The sequence below is a fragment of the Ursus arctos genome, unplaced genomic scaffold (assembly GCF_023065955.2).
Source record: "Ursus arctos isolate Adak ecotype North America unplaced genomic scaffold, UrsArc2.0 scaffold_20, whole genome shotgun sequence".
NCBI classification, from domain to species: Eukaryota; Metazoa; Chordata; class Mammalia; order Carnivora; family Ursidae; genus Ursus; species Ursus arctos.
Window position 1 is genome coordinate 21,570,619 of NW_026622875.1, and position 21,652 is coordinate 21,592,270.

Sequence of the window (21,652 nt, forward strand, 5' to 3'; positions counted from 1 at the left end):
TTCCTACTGCAGTATTTGGATGTGTTTTTAAAAATATGCTCCATAATACAGTACCACGTTGATGAATTGGGGAGTGCCAAATTCTCAATACTGACACCATGTAGCCCATTTTGGGTACCTCCATCTCACCCTTAAATTTACGTATTGGATCTTGACCCTAAAGTAATAAGATTAAAGTATTCAAAACATTCAATATATTGCTAAAATATGATACTTGAGCAAGAGAACTGAAATAACGAAAATGGGTTTACTTGCAACTGAATGAAAAAAGGAAATATTTTTAGCTTATCCCTCATTTTTAAGAGTTCTGTGCATATCAGGGTATTACAATATGAAAAGACAGATATTTGTCCTACAAGGTAGCTGCGCTGGCCCTATAGCAAATAGTACAGATCTGATTATATTTATAACTGTCACTATTTCCTTCAACAATTAATCAAGATCAGGCGGTATTTTATTGACAAAACAGTCGTTCCTCTATGAAGAAAGGAGGCTGGCTTTCAAGCACAACATCTTTTATACTGGAGCAACACCATTTCTTATTGAAATTATAGCTGATAAACTAATCCTCCACTGGGCATTTCTTCTCCCTTACAGATATACCGCAAATATGCCAAGAACTGAACTTTCACACTACACATTAGTGGTTTCGTCCAACCATAAAATAAATAGCCTCTTGCCCATTCACGCCAAAGTAATTGTTTCTCTGCATCATATGTACCCTGCAACATCACATATATGTTAAATAAAATGCTGAAATTAGCTTTGCTCCCCATCCTTCACACTGTTGCCACTTACCTTTTAACATGTAAACATATGTACGCCCTTTCTCAAACGTCTTCAGTGTCTCCACACTACCTACCTTGCAGGATAAAAATCAAAAGACCCTTCACGGTCTGGTATTGTCTACTACGTTTGGCCTCATCTACTTATTTAATCTTTACCCCCACAAGTTATGCTCCAACAGTACTATACTTTTGGTTCCTTGAACACTGTGTTCTCTCATGCCTCTGTACACCTGCAATGCTATTTTCATTGTATGGAATGCTCTTACCTGTTTTTTTTTTCCAAAAAGTTCTGCTTAAAGGCATCTTTGTTTGTAGATTCTTCCCTCAACTCCTAGGTAGTCATGTCACTCTTTCCTCTATTCCCTACTGCATCTTACATGTACTTCAACTACAATGATCGTATTGTATTGCACTTGTTGCATTTCATTCAACAAATAAAATTAAGTGCCTACAACATGCCAGGCACTTTTTTAAATGCAGGGGATATAACAATGAATAGAAGTAAGTCTCTGCCCACATGGAACTGTTGTACAATCTAGACAGGGGAGACAAACATCATAAACTCTTCAGTAAGTATGTAGTATTTATTGCCTTGGAAGAAAACAAAGTAGGGTAAGAGAGTTAGGGAATGCCAGACCCAAAGGGCAAAGAGAAGGAGGAGAGCAATGTTATTTTATATAGGGAATCAAGGAAGGCCTTTCTATTAAGATATTTGAGCAGATACCTGAAAGACATCAATGAGGAAATGAGCGATGTAGATAGATTATCTGGGGAAAGAGAGGAACAGGCAGAAAGAATAAAACATGCAAAGGCCCTAGAAAGGACAGTTTGGCACACTGAAGGGATAGCTAGGAGGCCAGTATGGCTGTAAAACAATAAGCAAAGTGGGAAGAGGGAGGAAACAGTAAGAGATGAGGTAGGGTTAAGGAAAGAAGCAGGTTAAATAGGAAAGTCTTGGGTTTTTCTGAGCGACATGGAAAGCTACTGAAAGATTTTAAGCAGAAGAAAGGCATGATCTAACTTTTGTTTTAGAAGAATCACTGCAGGGGCGCCTGGGTGGCACAGCGGTTAAGCGTCTGCCTTCGGCTCAGGGCGTGATCCCGGCGATCTGGGATCGAGCCCCACATCAGGCTCTTCTGCTGGGAGCCTGCTTCTTCCTCTCCCACTCCCCCTGCTTGTGTTCCCTCTCTCGCTGGCTGTCTCTATCTCTGTCGAATAAATAAATAAAATCTTTAAAAAAAAAAAAAAAAAAAAAAGAAGAATCACTGCAGAGGGGAAGGGGTGGAAGCAGGAAAGTAGCTAGAAGACTACTGTAATGACCTTGATTACAGATAACTTAGACCAGGGAGCAATCCTGGCATGGAGAGAAGTGGTCAACTGGGCATATTTTTGAAGATGGAGCCAAGAGGATTTTTTATATTCTGGATGTGGGTATGATAGAAAAAGGGGTTATGGAAGACTTCTTAGAGTTTCAGCCTAAACAGAGGGATGAACAGAGATGTCATTTCCCAGAAGGAGGAGCCTCTTGTTGTGAGAGGGAGATCAACAGTTTGTATTAGGCATCTTAAGTCTGAGATGCCAATTATACATCCAAGTGTAGATGTCAACAGGACAAAGAAGTCCTGGCTGTGGGAAAATTTTAGAATCATCAGTAAGTACATAATATTTATAAAACCACAAGACTATACAAGATCAAAAGGAGAGTAAATATGGATTTAAAAAAAAAGAGATTTAAAGACAGCCTTAAAACTCTCTAACCATTTTGAGTTAGTAGAGATGAGAAGGAACTAGCAAAGGAGACAGCTATACATTTCACCACTGAATTACAAACTTCTCAAAGGAAGGCACCAGTTCTTAGCACCATGCTTTGCTTATGATAGATAATGAAATATATCTACTAAGTTAAGTATGAGTGTGCATGTGTGTAGAATTTTAGCATGGACAAAAAGGAAGTTCTAATATCACATCACAAATTATAAAATTGCATATATCTTTTTTCCAGTTGATGTAAGTTGATCTATGTCAACTGTACCAAAGGTTAAAAAAAAGTTTCCTATATAGTTATCAAAAGCACGAAATATAAGAACCCTTACAGTGTTAACACAGAGATATCATACTGAAAACAAACCTATCCTGAAATTCACACATTCAAATATTTACTGAGTAACTACACTAAGATGCTCGAGATAGAAGAGTGAGAAAAGCAGACAAAACTGTGTTCTCATTGAGAGCTAACACAAATGGACAGACAATAAATAAGTAAAGATGATGTGTTACTAATTAAGTGTTAGGCAGGAATGAATCATCACATAAATGGGGGGGGCGAGGGGGGCACGGCCCAGAAGGTTCCACTGAGAAGGTAACTTCTGCACAAATACCTGAAGGAAGAGGGAGACAAGTAAATATTTTAGAGAAAACAGTGCTTTCAGTCATTGGCAAAAAGCAAACAATTTAAACCAAGAAGATAAACACCACTGGGAATCAAAACTGATAACTTAGATTAACAAAAATGAAAAGATGCCAACTCTCTGTGTACAAGATCAATGGTTCTATGCAAAGGTCACTAGATAGTATGCAGTTTCTACCATACAAATTTTACATAGGACTAGAATTCCAAATACCAGGCTAGGAGGTAGAGATTCTGGTGTATCTGCTTCTAGACATGTACGTGAGTTTGTACATATGTGCTTATGTGTATGTGGGTGGTGGTGTGTGCACTTATACTTGTAGGTTTGTATGTGTGTCTGTGTGTGTCCCAGAGGAGGACGATACTCGGAAGTAAGAGAAGATGACAAATATTTATCAAGTAGTCAAGACAGTGCTAAATATTTTCTCAAATATCTTGTTTAATGTGTACAATGACCCTGAGAAGCATTACTGTTTCCTTTTATAAATTAAAACAAACCCCCCCCCCAAAAATTCACAGGTACATTGGCTAGTAAGGTGATTTGACAGAAATCAAATTCTAAAGCCTAGTCTTTTCTTTTCACTTTCAATGTCTTTCTGAATACAGCAGTGCTGAGAGGAATAGACACCTATTCCTTTCTGAAATTATCCTAAGGTACCCTGAAGCCCAAGTATATTTGAAAGGATACAAAGTTAAGAACCGAAACAGATCCCAGGGCGATAAACCCCTAAGAAATTGCAAACCAGGGTCCTGAACAAGATGATCCTAAAAAAAGATTACTTGGGGTGAGAAGAAAGCTGAATCATAGTAGATACCATTTACTGAATAAATTAATATATACATTATATACAGCAGATGTTTCTTAAGGGCCTTCATATACATTACTTCATGATCTTCATAGTAATTTCCCCTGAGTGATTTTTTTCCCCCAAATATAGAAATGGGGGGTAGAGGGATTACACTCCAGGAGTAAGGCACAAGTTCTGAAGGTGAGAACAAAAGGAGCACCTCCAAGGAGGCAGTGAATAGTACAAACTGGCTAAAGCATAAAGGAAGATGAAAGGGGAATAGGAAGAGATAAGACTGTAAAGAAAGGGTGGAATCAACAGAATCTGAAACGCCATGCTAGGCAACGAGGGTCACTAAAAGTTTCTGTGTGGTTGGATCTATGCTTCAGGAAAGTTACTCTGACAGTTACAGGGCCTAAACTAAGGTACTGAAAGCGCAATGGGAGGAAAAAGAAAACTGGAAGAAATTACTACAGAGACAGAATTGACAGAATTTGGCCCGTGTGACTCAGGATATGATGTTCTAACAACGGGAACAGCAAGCTGAACCGAGGACTAGAACTTTAGATGGGGAAAAGAAAAAAATATGCAAACTTTATCATTTATATCCACAACAACAAAAAAACAGTGAAGAAGAATCAATCAAATATGCACTTAAGAATATATACAGCTTCATTGTTGACAAGTTTAGTATAAAATTAAAATGTGTTATGCTATTTAATTATGCACAATAAGATAATCCTATATGTTAGCATTTATAAGGTCTTTCAAATTTTCTTATAAAGTTCAATTTTTATTTCTACGACAAGATAAGAGGTACACATAAATAAACTGTTCATCAACAAAACTCTGAAAATATACTTTACCCAGTATCACTACAGCTTATGTTACAGCCCATACTTAACAGTACCACGTGCCAGCAGTACTAAGTCATCCAATCTTTTCACAACCCCTTTGAAAGATAGAAAGACCATAATTCCAAACATATAGAAGAGGAAACTAAGGCTCAGAAAGGTTAGGTGATTTCTAGAAAAGTTGCAGAAAACTATGCTTTCAACATGCTACACTACCATTTAGCATTCATTTGATTTCTATATATCTAACAAATACTTTGTATAGGATAAAGAAATCTTACATGAGAAGAACTGCCATAATCACACCTGACCTTCCCAAGAGTCTCCTATTCACCCTCTTCAAAGTATTAGGTGTTTGGTAACGAAAAGTGGGCGAGGTGCCTAAAAACTGCTGAGGAGAAAAAGGTTACGAAGCTATTTCCCTCCTTAGCTGTCACCCGGAAAGCACCACTGGGAAGTTATACATTTGTGATATTATTCAGGCACAGGATGAGAAATGGTACCAATAAGCAATGGTGACTGCTGGAGTATCTCCTACTCAGTAGGGTAGGGCTTTTCATGCATAATTTAAGATGATGAGATAACTAGATTGTCAGCAATTTTTCTCACTCCCAGTAAATGATAAATTATCTTTAAAATATATAATCTGAGATTCTATAATCTCATTCAACTGACAAATTGTAAAAAATCAACACACTGCATAATCCCTAACAGAAATCTGGTTCTGCTTAACAACAGGCACTATAATATTAACATGGAACCTGGAAGGTTAAAGAAATCAGGAATAATAGTTTCAGTAACATGAACTCCTATTCCATCGTAAAAATAAAGCACTGTGTAATCATCAACATGCCTAAAAGCAAGGTAATACCACTAAGCAAGCACTTGAGTGGGCAAATGGCTCCAGGAATCCAGCAGAGTTTAGAGGGGTAGCCTAGATGCAGTGAGCAAAGAACTTGTTTTGTGCCTATCAAACATCAACAATATACAAGTAAACTTTTTTTTTTTAAGGTTTATTTTATTTATTTTAGAGACAGAGAGAGAGAGGTGCGGTGAAGGAGCAGAGGGAGAGAATCCCAAGCGGACTCCCTGTTGAGCACGGAGCCCAACGCAGGGCTGGATCCCATGACCCTGAGATCATGACCTGAGCTGAAATCAAGAATTGGACCCTCCACTGATTGAGCCACCCAGGCGCCCCTGCAAGTACAATTCTTGAGAAAGCATAAAGTCAAGGTTAAAACATAAACTCCAGGGCAACTCCTCAAAAATGTCCTAGTAGGTAAGATGCAACTCCTCAGTGGAAAAGTCTACAGAATATAATTAGGAGCCTCTTGCTTTACACAAGTCATATGCATGACAATTATCATACAGTTATCTATATTGCTATCATATTAATCACCTCTCACTGAAGTTTAGTCCAGAACAATAAGTTAGGAAACTACATAAAAAGGCAAGTTTTGCAAGATATTGCCAGAAGTGTCCATGGGTTATACAGATACGTCACCAAGTTGCGGGCAGGATCTTCCTGTAGTTTGTCTTACCCACTTCAGGTTTCACTTTTGAACGTGTGCTGATTCCTAAGCTCCCTATGGCCCCTTTCTCAAGTAGCAAACCAAACTTTGAAGCACATATGGTAGGAATCTCTCCTAGAATAAGCCAATGGTCCCTACAGCTACATGAAGCTTAGCAAGTCTCCTAAACTGACCAACAGAACCCAGTATGGCAAGCAAATGAAAAGCCAGGTGGTGGCAAAACTAAGGGCTACATGGATAGCACACAAATGGGACATGGTAGCTATTTCTGATAATGGCATCCTGGTGGCCCAAATGCAAAATGGGACTCATTATGATCCAGTACTTAAAAAAAAAGTAGCACCCAGATATAAATAAATTGTACCTACAAATGTGCATGTACAAGTATATACATGTTATGTGTTCTAGGAGAACCATTTACATGCACAGACAAAAGCACATGAGCATAGTCAGGCAGAGAGAAGAGTAACATTTTTTGTAAATTCTCTAAACAGTATTAAAGATAAATTTTTATAGCATCCCAACATTCTACTTTTATTGACTATCCATTATATTAGACCATAACCAATTTAGGGATAATTATCAACTTCTGATAAAAGAAATATACACATCAGTTCTTTTGAATATACCATCTGACAGGCAAATAGGAAAACAAACGGACAGTGACCTTGGTAACTTACAGACCTTCTGAAAACCTGGCTCTGACTTTTTAAACTCTGAGCAAAAAAACCTTTTTGTTGGCATACAATCTTTTTCATGAATTTGGATTAAATGAAATAATTTCCAAAGTATACTAACATAGTACGTGGAAAAGAACAAATATATTCAAAATTTTTTTTCACTTCCCCTATCCACTAAGAAAATTTTATATAAAATTGTTCAAATTCAAAACTAAGAGGTTCCTCACCACTCATACAAGTGTTATAATATTTTAAAGGATAAAAATTATTCTTTTTACCTCATTCCTCTGAAACACTGAATTTTTTAAAAAGTCAACTTTTTTAACAAAAACAATTGGTGAAAACAGGCAAAGTATATGGGATTTCACTATATTGCTCCTACAAATTTTTGTCTGAAATTCTATAAAAATAAAAGGTTACCAAAGAACCTGACAGAAAATTTGACTTTACTTCCGGGGCATTCAAAAAGTTACCAAGCCTAACATTTGGCTACCCTTATTTCTGTAGATAGGATAGTCTTCAACCGCAGAGCAAGAGAGCTTGGACTAAAATTGTACCAAATTCATTTACATATAGTCATTTTTCATAACATAGCTAATATATAAATACTCTATAGAAAATTAAACCATTATAAGCAAGGCTAATTCACTTTGTCCACTACTGAGGTAACCAACATTTTATCTCCTTTCAAACCTCTTTCTGTGCGTTTTCCCATGTAACACGTAGAAAAGATAAAACACCTACCATTCTAACGACTTGGTCCTTTCACTCAAATGATACGTCTTGAAGTTCTTTCCTGTCATACTCTGGACACACCTCATTCTTTTTAGCTGCTATGGAATATTTAACATATTATCTAGCCATTTTCCTACAATGCACACTTAAGTTGTCTCTATTGTTTGTTTCTCCAACAAGGCAACATTAAACACCTTTATATATAACTCTTTTGCAAATGTCCAAATGTTTCTGCAGGGTAGATATGTAGTAGAAATGCATAGGGAATATACATTTAGATTTTCAACAGATCTTGCCAAAATGCTCTCCAACACTGCTTTACCCATTTAAGTTCATAGCAACAGTGAGGAAAGTTACCTACTTCCCTAAACCCCCACCAAATACTGAAATTAACAAGCTTTCCTTTTTTCACAAAATCATAGCTTTTAAAAATTTGCATTCCCCTAATTTTTATTAAATCTTACCAGTATTTTCTTATGTTTACTGGCCTTTTTTACCTCTTTCTGTGAAATGTCTATTCATATCTTTTATTCTTCTAATGCCCTTATCCTTTTTAAAATCTGTATGAACTTTTTATATATTCTGGACACTAACAAATACAGAGGCAGTACAGCATATAGGTTAGGAGCAAGAGGTTGGACCCTGGAGCCAGCCTGCCCAGTTTGAATGACAACTCCACCAATCACTAGCTGTTTGATCTTGGTCAAGTTACTTGGTTTAGCTCTCTTGTGCCTCTGTTTCCCCACATGTAAAATGTGGATAATAAATGTTATAGAGTTATGATGAGGATTAAATTATTTAATGTGCCAGGGCGCCTGGGTGGCTCAGTCGGTTAAGCATCTGCCTTTGGTTCAGGACATGATCCCAGCCCCACATCAGGCTCCCTGCTCAGCGGGGAGTCTGCTTCTCCCTCACTCTCTCCCTCTGCCTCTCTCCCAGGCTTGTGCTCTCTCTCTCTCTCAGATAAATAAATAAATAAATAATTTTTAAAAAAAGATTTATTTCATTTATTTGATAGAGAGACAGGCAGCGAGAGAGTGAAAACAAGCAGGGGGAGTGGGAGAGGAAGCAGCAGGCTCCCAGAAGAGGAGCCTGATGTGGGGCTCGATCCCAGAACGGTGGGAGAAAGCCCTGAGCTGAAGGCAGACACTTAACAACTGAGCCACCCAGGCGCCCCAAAATATTTTTAAATAAATAAATAAATAATTTAATATGCTTAAAGGGCTTTAAAACAGTATCTGGCAAAGAATAAGTATTATGCAAGTGTTTTCTCTTTGTTAATAGGATTTACTGTAAATATTCTCTCACAATCTACTATTTGTCTCTTAACTCCTGTTTATAAATACTTATCTTTCCTCAACAAGTTCTTTTTCCATCTCTCTTCTAATATCAGAAATTATATAAGCAGATGAAACCAATAAACTGACTGCCCTCACTGGATCTCACAATCAACTTCTCAAGAATAAACGCAGGCATCAGCCAAAGCATCTAAATTTTTAAACATCCTTCCATTAAAAAAAATAGCTAGCTTCCTTATTGCATAAAGCATTTGCACAAATCAGTAAGACTGATAATCCAATAGAAAAAAAGGACAAACAAAATAAACAAGTTCACTAAAAAAAAAGAAAATAAAAATGGCCCTTAAAAATATGAAGAGATCCTCAAACTCATTCAGAAGAAGTGCAAATTAAAACTACGAATCAAATGTTCCTTTCCATCAGACCAGTAGAGATCAAGACGTTTTAAAATACACACTATGTGAGCAAAGAAACAGGCATTCATTCATTGCCAGTGGGAACAAAAATTGCTATAGTTTCTGTGGAAAGCAATTTGGCACTGTCTTTCCAAAATAAAAATGCACATACCAATTCATCAATTTAACATCGAGGAATTTATCCTACAGACACAGGCACTCATATCAAAAATGACATAACAACAAGGTTATTTATTGCAATACTGTTTGTAATAGCAAAAAGTGGAAACAACCTACATGTCCATCAATAGGGGACTGGTTAAATAAACTGTGGTATATCCAGATGATGCAATATTAAGCAACTGTTTAAAAAAAAAAAAGAGGCAGCTCCCCATACGTATGGATACCACAAATCTTCAAGCTACTACTGCTAAGTGCAAAAAAAAAAAGAGGCAAACAACGTATATATTTTGCTACAATTTGTATGTTGGTCAGAAAGAGAGATCAATACTCCTACACTTATGTTTGTAAATGCTTAAATAATCTCCATAAGCACAGACAAGAAACTGGTAATGCTTGCTAGTGGAGAGGGAATAACAGCTAGGGGCAACAAAAGTAAGAAAACTTACTTTTAAATGTATACTCTTTTGTACCTTTTCAGTTTTGTACCAGGTACTTGGTATTATCTAATCAAACAAATAAATAAATAAATCTTTTTAAAAAAATAATCAAATAAAACTCCCTGTGATCACACCACACTTTCTACTGGTACTCTTTAAATGGTCACACACAGGGGCTCCTGGGTGGATCAGTTGGTTAAGCGGCTGACTCTTGATTTCAGCACAGGTCATGATCTCAGGGTTGTGAGACTGAGCCCCGAGTGGAGCCTGCTTAAGATTCTTTCCCTCTCAGGGCACCTGGGTGGCTCAGTCGTTGAGCATCTGCCTTTGGCTCAGGGCGTGATCCTGGGGTCCTGGGATCGAGCCCCACATCAGACTCCTCTGCTGAGAGCCTGGTTCTTCCTCTCCCACTCCCCCTGCTTGTGTTCCCTCTCTCTCGCTGGCTATCTGTCAAATAAATAAAATCTTAAAAAAAAAAAAAAAAGATTCTTTCCCTCTCTCTCTACCCCCACCCCTCCCCCTCCAGAGCTCACCCACACTCTCTCTCTGTCTCATTCATACATACATACATACATACATAAAAATGGTCATGCACAGCAGGTTGCTAACACTCGGGTAGTTTGTGGCTAGTCTGTTCAACTGGCAAAGGCAGAGGTTCTCCATCTTAGGGGTCCATTATCACTCCCTATGGAACATTTCTTTTTTTTTTTTTTAAGATTTTATTTATTCATTCGACAGAGAGACAGCCAGCGAGAGAGGGAACACAAGCAGGGGGAGTGGGAGAGGAAGAAGCAGGCTCATAGCGGAGGAGCCTGATGTGGGGCTCGATCCCATAACGCGGAGATCACGCCCTGAGCCGAAGGCAGACGCTTAACCGCTGTGCCACCCAGGAGCCCCGCTACGGAACATTTCAAACTCAGAGATGTCCAAGTACCACCCCAGAAATTCTGATTCAGTGGGTCTAGAGTACAGCCTGGGCATCAGAATTTTTTTAAGTTCACAGGTGACATCGATAGGCAGTCAGGACTGAAAACAGCTGAGTTATAGCATGACACAAATAGGTTAACAACCAGGCTCAATCTCCATCTAGGTCACAAGCACAGTTTCATCACTAATCCTAACCACTTCACAAAGTTCTTAAAAAGGGACCCCTCGGTGGCTCAGTCAGCCAAGCGTCTTCCTTGGACTCAGGTCATGATCATGGGGTCCTGGGATCCAGTCCCATATCAGGCTCCTTGCTCAGCAGAGAGCCTGCTCCTCCCCCTGCTTGTTCCTCCCCCGGCTTGCTCCTCCCCCTGCTTGTAGGTGCCCTCACGCGCTCTCTCTCTGACAAATAAACAAAATCTTAAAAAAAAAAAGGAATAGATGAGGGGCGCCTGGGTGGCTCAGTCGGTTAAGCATCTGCCTTCAGCTCAGGTTATGATCTCAGGATCCTGGGATCGAGCCCCACATTGGGCTCCTTACTCAGCAGGGAGCCTGCTTCTCCCTCTCCCTCTGCCTGCTGCTCCCCCTGCTTGTGTTCTCTGTCAAATAAATAAATAAAATCTTAAAAAAAAAAAAAAAAAGGAACAGATGAGAGTGTGTAGATGGCACAGTGAAAATGTATTACTACTACTGGATATATTACTACAGGCAATACAATCCTCATATATTAAATGTGGGACATTTGCAACATTCATACTAATGACGAATTCATTCTACCTAGCATTTCAGAAAGAACTTTGATAGTAATGGAATAGTGCTCAACAGGCACAGGCATTAACTGTGTAACACTTGGAATACCTGAGTGTCAAATTCTTCATTTGTAAAATAAGGGGACACAATATGTTCCCTATCTTCCAGCTCCAAACCTCAGCAATTCTCTCAAGAATACAGGTATCTAAAAGCAACTGCTGTTTAGTACAGATTGAAGGATAAACTAGTAAGAGCTTTTCCAAAAACATCCCATTCACAGCCTAGGCTCAATTCACAGTGCAGGGGGCTAATGTCCTAACAGACACTCGATATTATGTACTGTTGAATAAGTTAATAGCCACAGAAAAAAATTTTTTTAAGATTCAAATTACCTAAAATCTTGGAAAAGTATTTCAAACCGTGCATCTTATACAAAACAGACATAGGAAAAACATTTTAGTATTAAAATAAAAGCATCTGATGTAATGTCTTAAAGCAAATGGCTCAATTTAAAAAGCAACTAAGACTTAGTGCTAGAAGGGATGTTAAAGACCACATCCAAACCTCTCATTTCACAAGTGAAAAAATAGGGAGTCTTTGGGCAAAGTTAAAGGATTTGCCCAAAGTCATTCTGTCATTAATGATATTCCTAGAACGAAGTCCACAATAACAAATTTGTCAATTATTGTTCATCGATGTTTGCATGTACATTGGTATAACATCATAAAGCATATTATTTTAGCTACTGATTTTTGATGACTGAGATAACACACAAAACCAAAGGCAAATCATAAAAAATTTCTTAATAATATAAAGTGTCTTAATTTACATTAAGTGATGACTGTACAACAAAACTGTCAGCAGCTCTTAAAAGAGAACAGAACTTTATTAGTAAATAAAACATGTAATCTGATATTATTGTCAAATAATCTCATAAAGCACATTAAAAAGGAAATAGGATTGGCATCTAAGATTAAAGGATAAAACGATAGTTTTATTTCAGCTACATTAGTTCCACAGTCTCTTAGAAGCTATTCAAAGAGTTCTAAGTTAAAAAAAAAAAAAGAAAGAAAAGAAAAAAACAACAACTCTATGAACTCATTGAGGTTTACCTCCTGTCTTCCTCAGAGCAAATGATTAGCAGACTGCTCTGTGAACTTTTACAAAGAACTCTTTTCTCTCATTTCTATCCATCTGAAAGACGGATTCTTCCTCGCTCCTAAATAACTCATCATCTCATTTCAAATTTTTGACAATAATGAATTCTTAGTATGAACAAACCTTCAAGCAATCTTTCCCTCTATTAATTTATTAAATAACTCATCTAATTTCAAATATCTGATAGTAATAAATTCTTAGCATGAATAAACTTTTTAATCTCTCTCAATTCTATTGCAGGATCAATAAAATGTCTTGATTAATACCTTACTACTAAAAAATTCCAACCTTCCATGACAAATAAAACATTTACTGTATCAAGCACAATTATGAGATTTTTCTTTTCCAGGTCCAGGACCAATTAGTAACAATATTCATGGAATACAGTCAGGTAACGATATTCAAATATCCTAATAATAAGCACTCATGCATTTAGAAAAATGTAATCCTTTTCCTAATGAGGCAACTTTGGAATCCGTTCAAACATAAGCTCAATTGGCACTGTGATTTTGAAAGGGATGAACTTCCTGTCACAGACCCATGAAGTTTTCTTTCAACAATACTATCATCTTCTAGTTTATCCGTAAAATTTACAAAACAGTTTCACATCTAGTATTTCAAATCCTCCTCAGGATAACATAGTGAGAAGTAGGGCATTTTCTAAAGGCCTATTATGTCCCAGGCATTATGCTGACAGTGGGATAGTTTAAAAAAAAAAGGAATAACTTCTACCCTGGAAGAGCTTGCAGTCTAATGGGGAAAATAAACAATTTCTATAAAATGTGCTAGAATAAGGACAAGGAATTACAACTCCCCAGCAGTACAAGGGCCTAACACATTCTCTCCAGTGATGGGGGTGGTGGTGCCCCGCCCCAAAGGTGGCTTTGGTCAGGAGATCACATGCAGCAGGCTTTTGAAGGATGTGTAGGAGTTCCCTGACATACGTATGGGGTGGAGGAAAGGAAAAAGACACTTCCAGGCAGAGGGAACAACAAGTACAAAATGGCTAGTGATGAAGCATTATTCCCATTTTAAAGATGAGGAAGGTAAGCTCAAAAGGTAAGCGAGCTGCCTAAAATCACATGACTAATAACTAACAATGTATGAAACAGAATACAGTCCTTCTGATTTTAATCAGCTTTGTACACCAGGAAATGCCAGTAAGCGTTGATAAGAACATCAGATAAAGATTAATTTTTATCTCCTATTTATTCCTTCCCAAGAGATGGTCCATGTCTGACCGAGCCCCTGGGGGGAAGGAGAGAAATGACTAGAGAAGGGGATTTATTTAATTCTCAAATCAATCTTGTGAGATAGGTATTTTTATTATATCCATTATACAAACAAGAATACAGAGGCACAGGGGCGCCTGGGTGGCTCAGTCAGTTAGGCATCCGACTCCTGGTTTCAGCACATGGGCACTCTCTCTAAAATAAATAAAATCTTAAAAAAAAAAAAAAAAAAGAATACAGAGGCACAAAAAGGTTAACAGTTGGAAATTAAAAGAAGAAAGTCAGGTAACTAACCTGACCAAGCTTCTAAACTCAAGCCCTTAACCAGACCCCACAGATCCTACTTTCCCAAAAAGCCCTATATCATTCAGTCTAGAGATACCAAGGAGACCAAGTGTGTTCTGGGACACATCATGATCCCACAGATCTCACACTGTACTGGACATCTCAATATTCAAACGAATCCTCAGATCTGGCTGGCGTACCAATCTGAGGAGACCAATCCTCAGATTCTGGTCTCCCCTGAGCAGGTAAACCCAGGAACAAGGTGGCATGGGCTCTTTCAGCAACATTCCTACATTCTGATTACAAACTAATTTCATTAGATAAAAGCAAAGGCCCTAACCAAAAAGACACTGTAAAATAACAGCATGAAGCTTGAATGTACAAAGAAGAAAGTTCCAATCCCTCTCTTTAGCTTGTATGTGGGGTGTTGGGGTGGGGGGCAATGCAAAAGTGCTTCAGGTACTAAGCATACCGGCCACTCACTGCATGGCAGTTCACACCAAAGGATGGAGTCTGTAGTAACTTAATTTCCTTTATCAAGAGTTCATTCAACAACTCTAGGACTTCAACAACCATACCTGCCTCTTAAATATTAGGGAAGCTGACCATTTGGAATGGCCATGGTTTCCTAGGGCACTAAAACGACCTCAGGGAATGGAGGATCAGCATAGAAGACAAAATATTGTCAGCAACACTGGATTTGCTAATGTTAGTTGATTGAAACTGACCACAAAGTGGGTTTCCAATCTGTCGATCTGGTTATTTCACCTTGTGAAGGATATAATAAAATTAACAAATACTGGAATGAAACCCCTAAAGAAGACTGTAGACTATTATCTCTAGGACTTTAAAGATAAATAAATCCAATCCATCCTCACTTTTTGCTGGGAGGATTTGGAGTTGAAGGGTCCTATCGCTCTACAAAAAAGGATGTTCCTTTGAGGCTCACTTTGAGCCCTATGGAGCTCTAACTCCCGAGATTAGAGGATCTCAAACAGCAGTCTGAAATCTCCCAGCACATCTCCAGTCTAGTGGGTACTATCAGGCTTTCCTCTGAGGTATCCCAGTATGGTGAAAAGGAAAGCTGACCTGGTTACCCACACCCTCAAGCTGCTTAGTATCTTCATTGTCAGAATCACCACCATCCCATTTCTGTGACTTTAGCACCTGCTAATGACTCCTCCAGCCCTCCAGCCCCCACCCTGTAAAACACACATGTCAGTTTCAGGGAAACAGAAAAAGGCATCTCTTCACAGGGTTCTGAAGGTCAACCAACTCTGGATTATACCAGCTAAAAGAAGGGCAAAGAAATGGACAGGGAGGTGAGGAAAAGCTTCATATATAAGTATCCTAATACATTTTTTTCTAAAAACCAGATAGTGACCAGAGCTATAAGCCAAGCAATTCCAAAAGCAAGAAACTGACTGAAATAACAAATATGATACCCCACTATGGGTAAAGTGGTAGTATCATTCCCAGCAACTGGATGATCAATCTCCAAATCTGGGTAGTGGGATTGTTCTAAGGCACAGAAACAAAGTTGTTTTTGTATTTGTAGGTCTGAGTTTCACTCACAGTGACATCTCCTATTGTGGTATCTTTGCTATGGAGTAGGTAAAGGTGCAGGGCTGCTAAATCCTTCTGGAAACAGCCCAACCCTAACTCTCAATTCCAAGATGTATGTATGTTCCATAGTATAACCTGCAGCTCTATAAATCAGTGAGGCTCCACTGGACAATGCATAGCATCAAGTGACACTAAAACGTAAAAGTGGTAAAATTTGGAAAATTAGATCAAGGGGGCAACTCTGGCCCATTTATAGTTTTCCCAAATGTTAAATTAGATATATGTAAATATTAAATATAAGACTTAATCTGAATTTTGAAAAGATTTTATATCCTAGAAAGTAATTTTAATATTGGGAACTTAGATATAGACAAGATCTATTTCTCTGATGTCATTTTCCAGGTTTTGAGAACTGTACTCAAGATCTTAAGTTGCCTAGGACTACTTCTGGGAACAAAAAGATGAGAAAATTTAACATAACAGCCTCTGAGATTTAATAAAATCTCAGTACTTGAAGAGGGGAGCAACTTGAAAAGAGGAAAGAGAGAATCCAAGCTCAATTAATATCACTATTCAGGAAGAGGAAAATTTCACATCCTGTGCAACAAAGAGCATTGTTAGCCATTTTATTGCAATATATATTCGATTTTCTTCTTACAAAGTAAAAAGTACTCCTCTTACTAAGGGTTATTTACCTGAAAGATGAAGCACATTTCCATTCTGAGAATACTGAATAAAGAAAAATGATTTTTGACAAAAGCAAAAATAAGTTTTATTGATATATCTTACAAATAGCAAAAAAAAAAAAAAAAAAAAGGCGTTTCCTCTGAATAAACTACTGTGAAAAAATTGTAACTCTGACTCCCAGTCACTTTTTAAAAACAAATGTCCAAATGACCGAATTCAAATGGTCTATTGTAACGCTCAGAGCTTCTGAGCAAAAATTTTGTATTAAGTCAGCTAATATGGCTCACTCACAAAAGTAACAAATGCACGAGAAGGAAAGGAATTAAGTGGGTTAAGTGCGGGCTGGATGACTGTGTTTTGAGACCTGCTCACAGGAAGCCACTACATCCTGTCTTAAGTCCCTGTCAGTCACACTGTCTCTCGATCCAAGTCCCCGCCGCAGCGAGGTGGGGCGAGTACAGGTGTCCGGGCCCGAGCCCCTCCCGGCGCGCTCACTTGCGAACACCCCGAGCGGCGGTCACCAGAGTCCCAGGGCGGCCTGTTTCCTCCAGCTCAGGGCGCCTTTTTCAACCTCGCACAGGCTCTTGAGCCCAGGAAGCAGGCAGCCCCCTCCCCTCGGGCCAGCCCCACTTCCCCGCCCTCCTCCTCCTCCTCCTCCGGCCGCGCCTCCCGTAATTACCGCTCCGCTCCCACCTCGGAGCCGCTCCCCGGCGCCCGCACCGCCCGGAGGCCTGCGTCCCAGGGCGGCCGGAAACTCCTCACGCCCCCGGCTCACGCCCCCGGCCTCCGCCCCCGGCTGGGGCGTCCCCACGTCCAGGCCGCGCCCCAAAGCCGAGCCCCTCAGGCCGGCGCTGCTCAGGGCGCCCCCTCCACGCAAATTCCCGGCTCTCCACTCCCTCCGGACAAGGACAGCCCCAGCCCACGCCGCCCCGTCGAGGCGACGCCTCCCCCAACACACCCCCCTTCCAGCCTCACCCGCGCGCCTCGCCCGGCCCCGGCACGGGCCCCGGGCCCCGTCTGCCCAGGTCCCCTCTTCGCCCCGCGATCCCAGCACGGCTCGGTGCCGCCACCCCCCGCGCGCCCGCCGCCCCCTCAGCCCCGCGGCGGCGGCCGCCGCCGCCGGGTGGGTCCCTTCAGCCCGGCCCCTGCTTACAGATCTTGCCCCGCAGGCTCTGCAGCACTCGGACTTCTCGACTGTCCCCGTCCCCGGCCTCGGGCTCAGCCGTCGCAGTCGCCGCCGGCGCCTCGGAAGAAGCCGCCGCAGCAGCAGGCGCCGCCGCCGCCATGGTGCCGCCCGGCCCGTGCCGCAGCCCCGCCGCCTGCGTAGCCGGCGAGGCGGAGCCCAGCGGCGGCCGGGGCTGGGGCGAGCCGCGCGTGGCCCCGCCTCCGGGCCTCAGACTGGCTCGCCCCGCCCCGCTTGTCCCGCCCCCGCCCCACCCGGGTCCCTGCAGTCGCCGCCCGTCCCCCACCCCACCCCCACCCTCACCCTCAGCCGCCCAGGCGCGAACCGAAGTCCTGGCTTTCCTGCTCTTTGCCCCATAAAAGCCCAGGCGCTAGACAAGTGCGCTCCAAGTCGTGGCTCTGAGCAGCCCTGAAACCCCACGAGGGAAAACCCCAGCCCTCTCGAGATCCCCAAATGCTTCTGGGAATTAGGCTCCCCACCACAAGCCGACTTCCACAGCTTCTAACGCTCAAGGGAACTCCCTGTGGAAAGAAAACAGAATGGAATTTGACAGTTGAGAGACCTCAAAACTACCTTATTCAAAAAGAGCCAAGAGGTGTATTAGAGATTCCCCCAATAACATCCTCATGCTCCCCACCCGCAAGCCACACGACCACACACACGGATCTTCACTTTTAAGTAAGAACACTGCTCTGCAAAAGCTGGTTCAAAAAAAGAATCATAGCCCCCAATTACAACATGAGAGCAGCACGGGAGATCCTCCCATGGAAAAATTCTGAAGCTCTTACCACCGCTTGTGTATTTCGGAAACAGAGGGAAGAGAGATCGGGTCCCATCCCCTCCAGCCCCCATCAGTGGGCTTGCTAAAAATTTGATTGACGCTAGGACGTTCGTAAATCTTTGACTAGTTGTTAGCTTTATTTCAAGGGAACTCTTCACAGTGAGTAAACTGCATGAATAATACCCTGGTATGAGATGAGGAGGATGATTTCCTGGTCTTGAGGCTGTTAACTGCACTGCCCTAAGAGGAAAGAAACTGTGACTTAATAGGCAGGGTAGTTGTTTTCCAGGGCAACAATAGGAATCATTCAGTCTGTCAACAAATATTTTTTGAGGGTCAGACTTAATGATAACCTCAGAGAGCCCCAGCCCTCCAGCCACTCAGTCGGGGACAGACACAGAAAAGGACAGAGGCACTAGAGAAAAGCCCTAAGATGAGGAAACTAGAGAGTCAGGGAAGGCCTTCCTGGGAAATGCACTGAGGAGTGAACTGAAGGTCAGTGGGGAGAGGCACAAATGTGCCAAGGAGGAGAAGTCACTTGTGCAAAGGCTGGACAGCCAGGAAGAATGGCCTTAGTCTGTGTCTGTCACTGAGGAGTGATGCTGCCATTTCCATGTGTGCTGCGGGGGACCTCTCAGGGATTTTTACACTTGTGGGAGAAGATGGACCTATGTCCTCTTATTTGGATGTTTTGCTGTCATGGCAAACAAAAAGCCCCAAAATGAACTCGCTATCTTCCTTTGCAAATCTGAGTTCACAGCCATAGTCTGTTATCCGGGCTAGAGACTTTGACTCGTTTTCTAATCCCTTGTCCCTGTACTGTTTTCAGCTGCCACACACTTCTGATTCTGCCAAAATTGCTTCTCTTTCTTCTTTCCTTTTCATTCCCTGTCATTGTACTTGTTAAATTCACCCTTACTTGAGTAGTGTCAACATGTTATGGGTTTTTTGTTTTTTGTTTTGAAAAAGGCATGAGCTTATGAGGCAGACAGACTTGCTTTGGAGCCTAGTTCGACCACTCTTACACGTGTGGCATTGAGCAAATTCCTCAACCCCTCTGAACCTGTTTCTTAACAATAAAATGGGAATGCTATACTTCTTCTTCCTTCTTCAAAGGGTTACTATCAGGATGAAATAATTATTGAGAGTATGTGTGTGAAGCATCTGGTAGAATCCTGGGCACGTAGTAGGATTAACACAGTAAATGTCACCTCATGCTCTTGACTGGAACTCTTATAATAGAACTCTCATCTCTCTCATTCCTCCTACACATGCCACTTAATCTTCCTAAAGCAAAAATTGGAGTTTGTCACTTGGTCTGCTCAAAATATATCAATGGCTTCATTCATCCCTTCAGCCATCAAGCAAACGGCACTACAGGTCACAAAGAGTGCTATAAACAACCAGAAAATAAAGTTCAGATTTCTCAGGCAAGTGCTCAGGGTTGAGACTGGGCCCAGCCTATCTAACTCCTTGTAGCTCCAGCCACACTGAGCCACTTTTCCCACCAGCCCTCTAGGAGTGACCTTCTTCCTGCCTCCCCATCCATGTGTCTCTTTTCCTCACAGACAGAGGTTCTTATTTGTACCTTTTTGTGGCATTGATCATTTTCTGCAGAGCATTATGTATCTGTGTACTTGTTTATCTCTTGCCAGGATTAGTTTCTAACTCCCTCAATAAAATATCTGTTGAATGAGTGGATTGAATCATATTAGTTCACTTACTTTCTCCATTCGGTAGACTTGAAGCTTTCCTGTTTTGAAAATTCGATTTTTCTATCTATTACTCATTATCATACCTGTCCGAATGATTAAAATAGGACCCAGAAACTTTAGTAGGAGCCTATAATTAGAAATTAAAAGCTGGTGTTTAAAGGTTTGTTTCTTTTTTTAAAATATCAATATCCAAGGGATGTCTGGGTGGCTCAGCCAGTTAAGCGTCTGCCTTCTGCTCAGGTCATGATCCCAGGGTCCTGGGATTGAGTCCTGCATTGGACTCCTTGCTCAGTGGGGAGCCTGCTTCTCCCTCTGCCTGCTGCTCCCCCCTGCTTGTGCTTGCTTGCACTCGCTTGCTTGCTCTAACAAATAAATAAAATCTTCAAAAAATAAATAGATAAACAAAATATCAATATCCAAAAACTAAACTATCAATATCCATACCAGATTCTCCTCATTTCCCTTCTTTTTCACTAGCGTAACGCCAAGTCCATAACTCTATTACTAAATTGTTAATAAAGGTATGAAGGCAATTTTACATGAAGTGACACTCCACTTTCCCCCCCCCCCAGTCTTCCTGTTGCAGGTTTCAGAATTATCTTAATGTTTCACTAAGACCCAAAAACTCCATTTTTTTCTCCATCCGGAATCATTCCTAATTATTTTAATTCTGAGTAAATATTTAAGGATGTTAATATTCCTTTACTGATACTGGCCTGCTTTGCAGGGATCTTTAGCAGAATCAGTGTTTCCTTAATGTAAAATGTTCAGGAAATAAAGTTTTATAAAGACTAATAAAATTTACTCACAGTACAATTACAAGAAGTCTGTCCCATCTCCCTCCCTTTATTGCCCTTACCCTGTGTTTTAAATTCATCTAGAGTTCCTCTCATTTCTTCATGATGTTTTGCAACTGGAACAATATTGCATCATACACAAACTTGCACTTCACTTCCTTCCTCAAATTATTAATGAATGTGTTTAAAGGCCATCACTCCTATCTCTACCCCCTCCATTCTGATGAGCAACCATTCACTACTATGTCTTTTCCTATTTCTTCACCAGCTTTTAACCCATTGTCATTTTCACCCATGAGTTGGCTTGCTTCATGGTGGCTGAGGTAGGGAAACTGCATTGCCTCTTAATAAGAATATGTCCCGCAGCTAGAAACTAATTTCAGAACTTGTCGATAGCATTGTTTTGAATCAGCACCCACCAACCTATAACATGGCAATGTGAGGGGTGTCTCCTGATCCTGAGTTATTAATTGCCTT

General features: G+C 40.7%; 1 protein-coding gene across 2 annotated transcripts in view; it reads right to left on the reverse strand.

Annotated features, from left to right (window-relative positions):
• Positions 1-18,039, reverse strand: part of RASA2 (RAS p21 protein activator 2) — a 117,973-nt gene extending 99,934 nt beyond the window's left edge. For both annotated transcript variants that reach the window (XM_026497158.4, XM_026497157.4), the window contains exon 1: positions 17,853-18,039. In XM_026497158.4, coding sequence (XP_026352943.1) covers positions 17,853-17,985 — 133 coding nt within the window. In that variant the 5' untranslated portion in view covers positions 17,986-18,039. The remainder of the gene's footprint in view (positions 1-17,852) is intronic.
• Between the last annotated feature and the right edge of the window lie 3,613 nt (positions 18,040-21,652).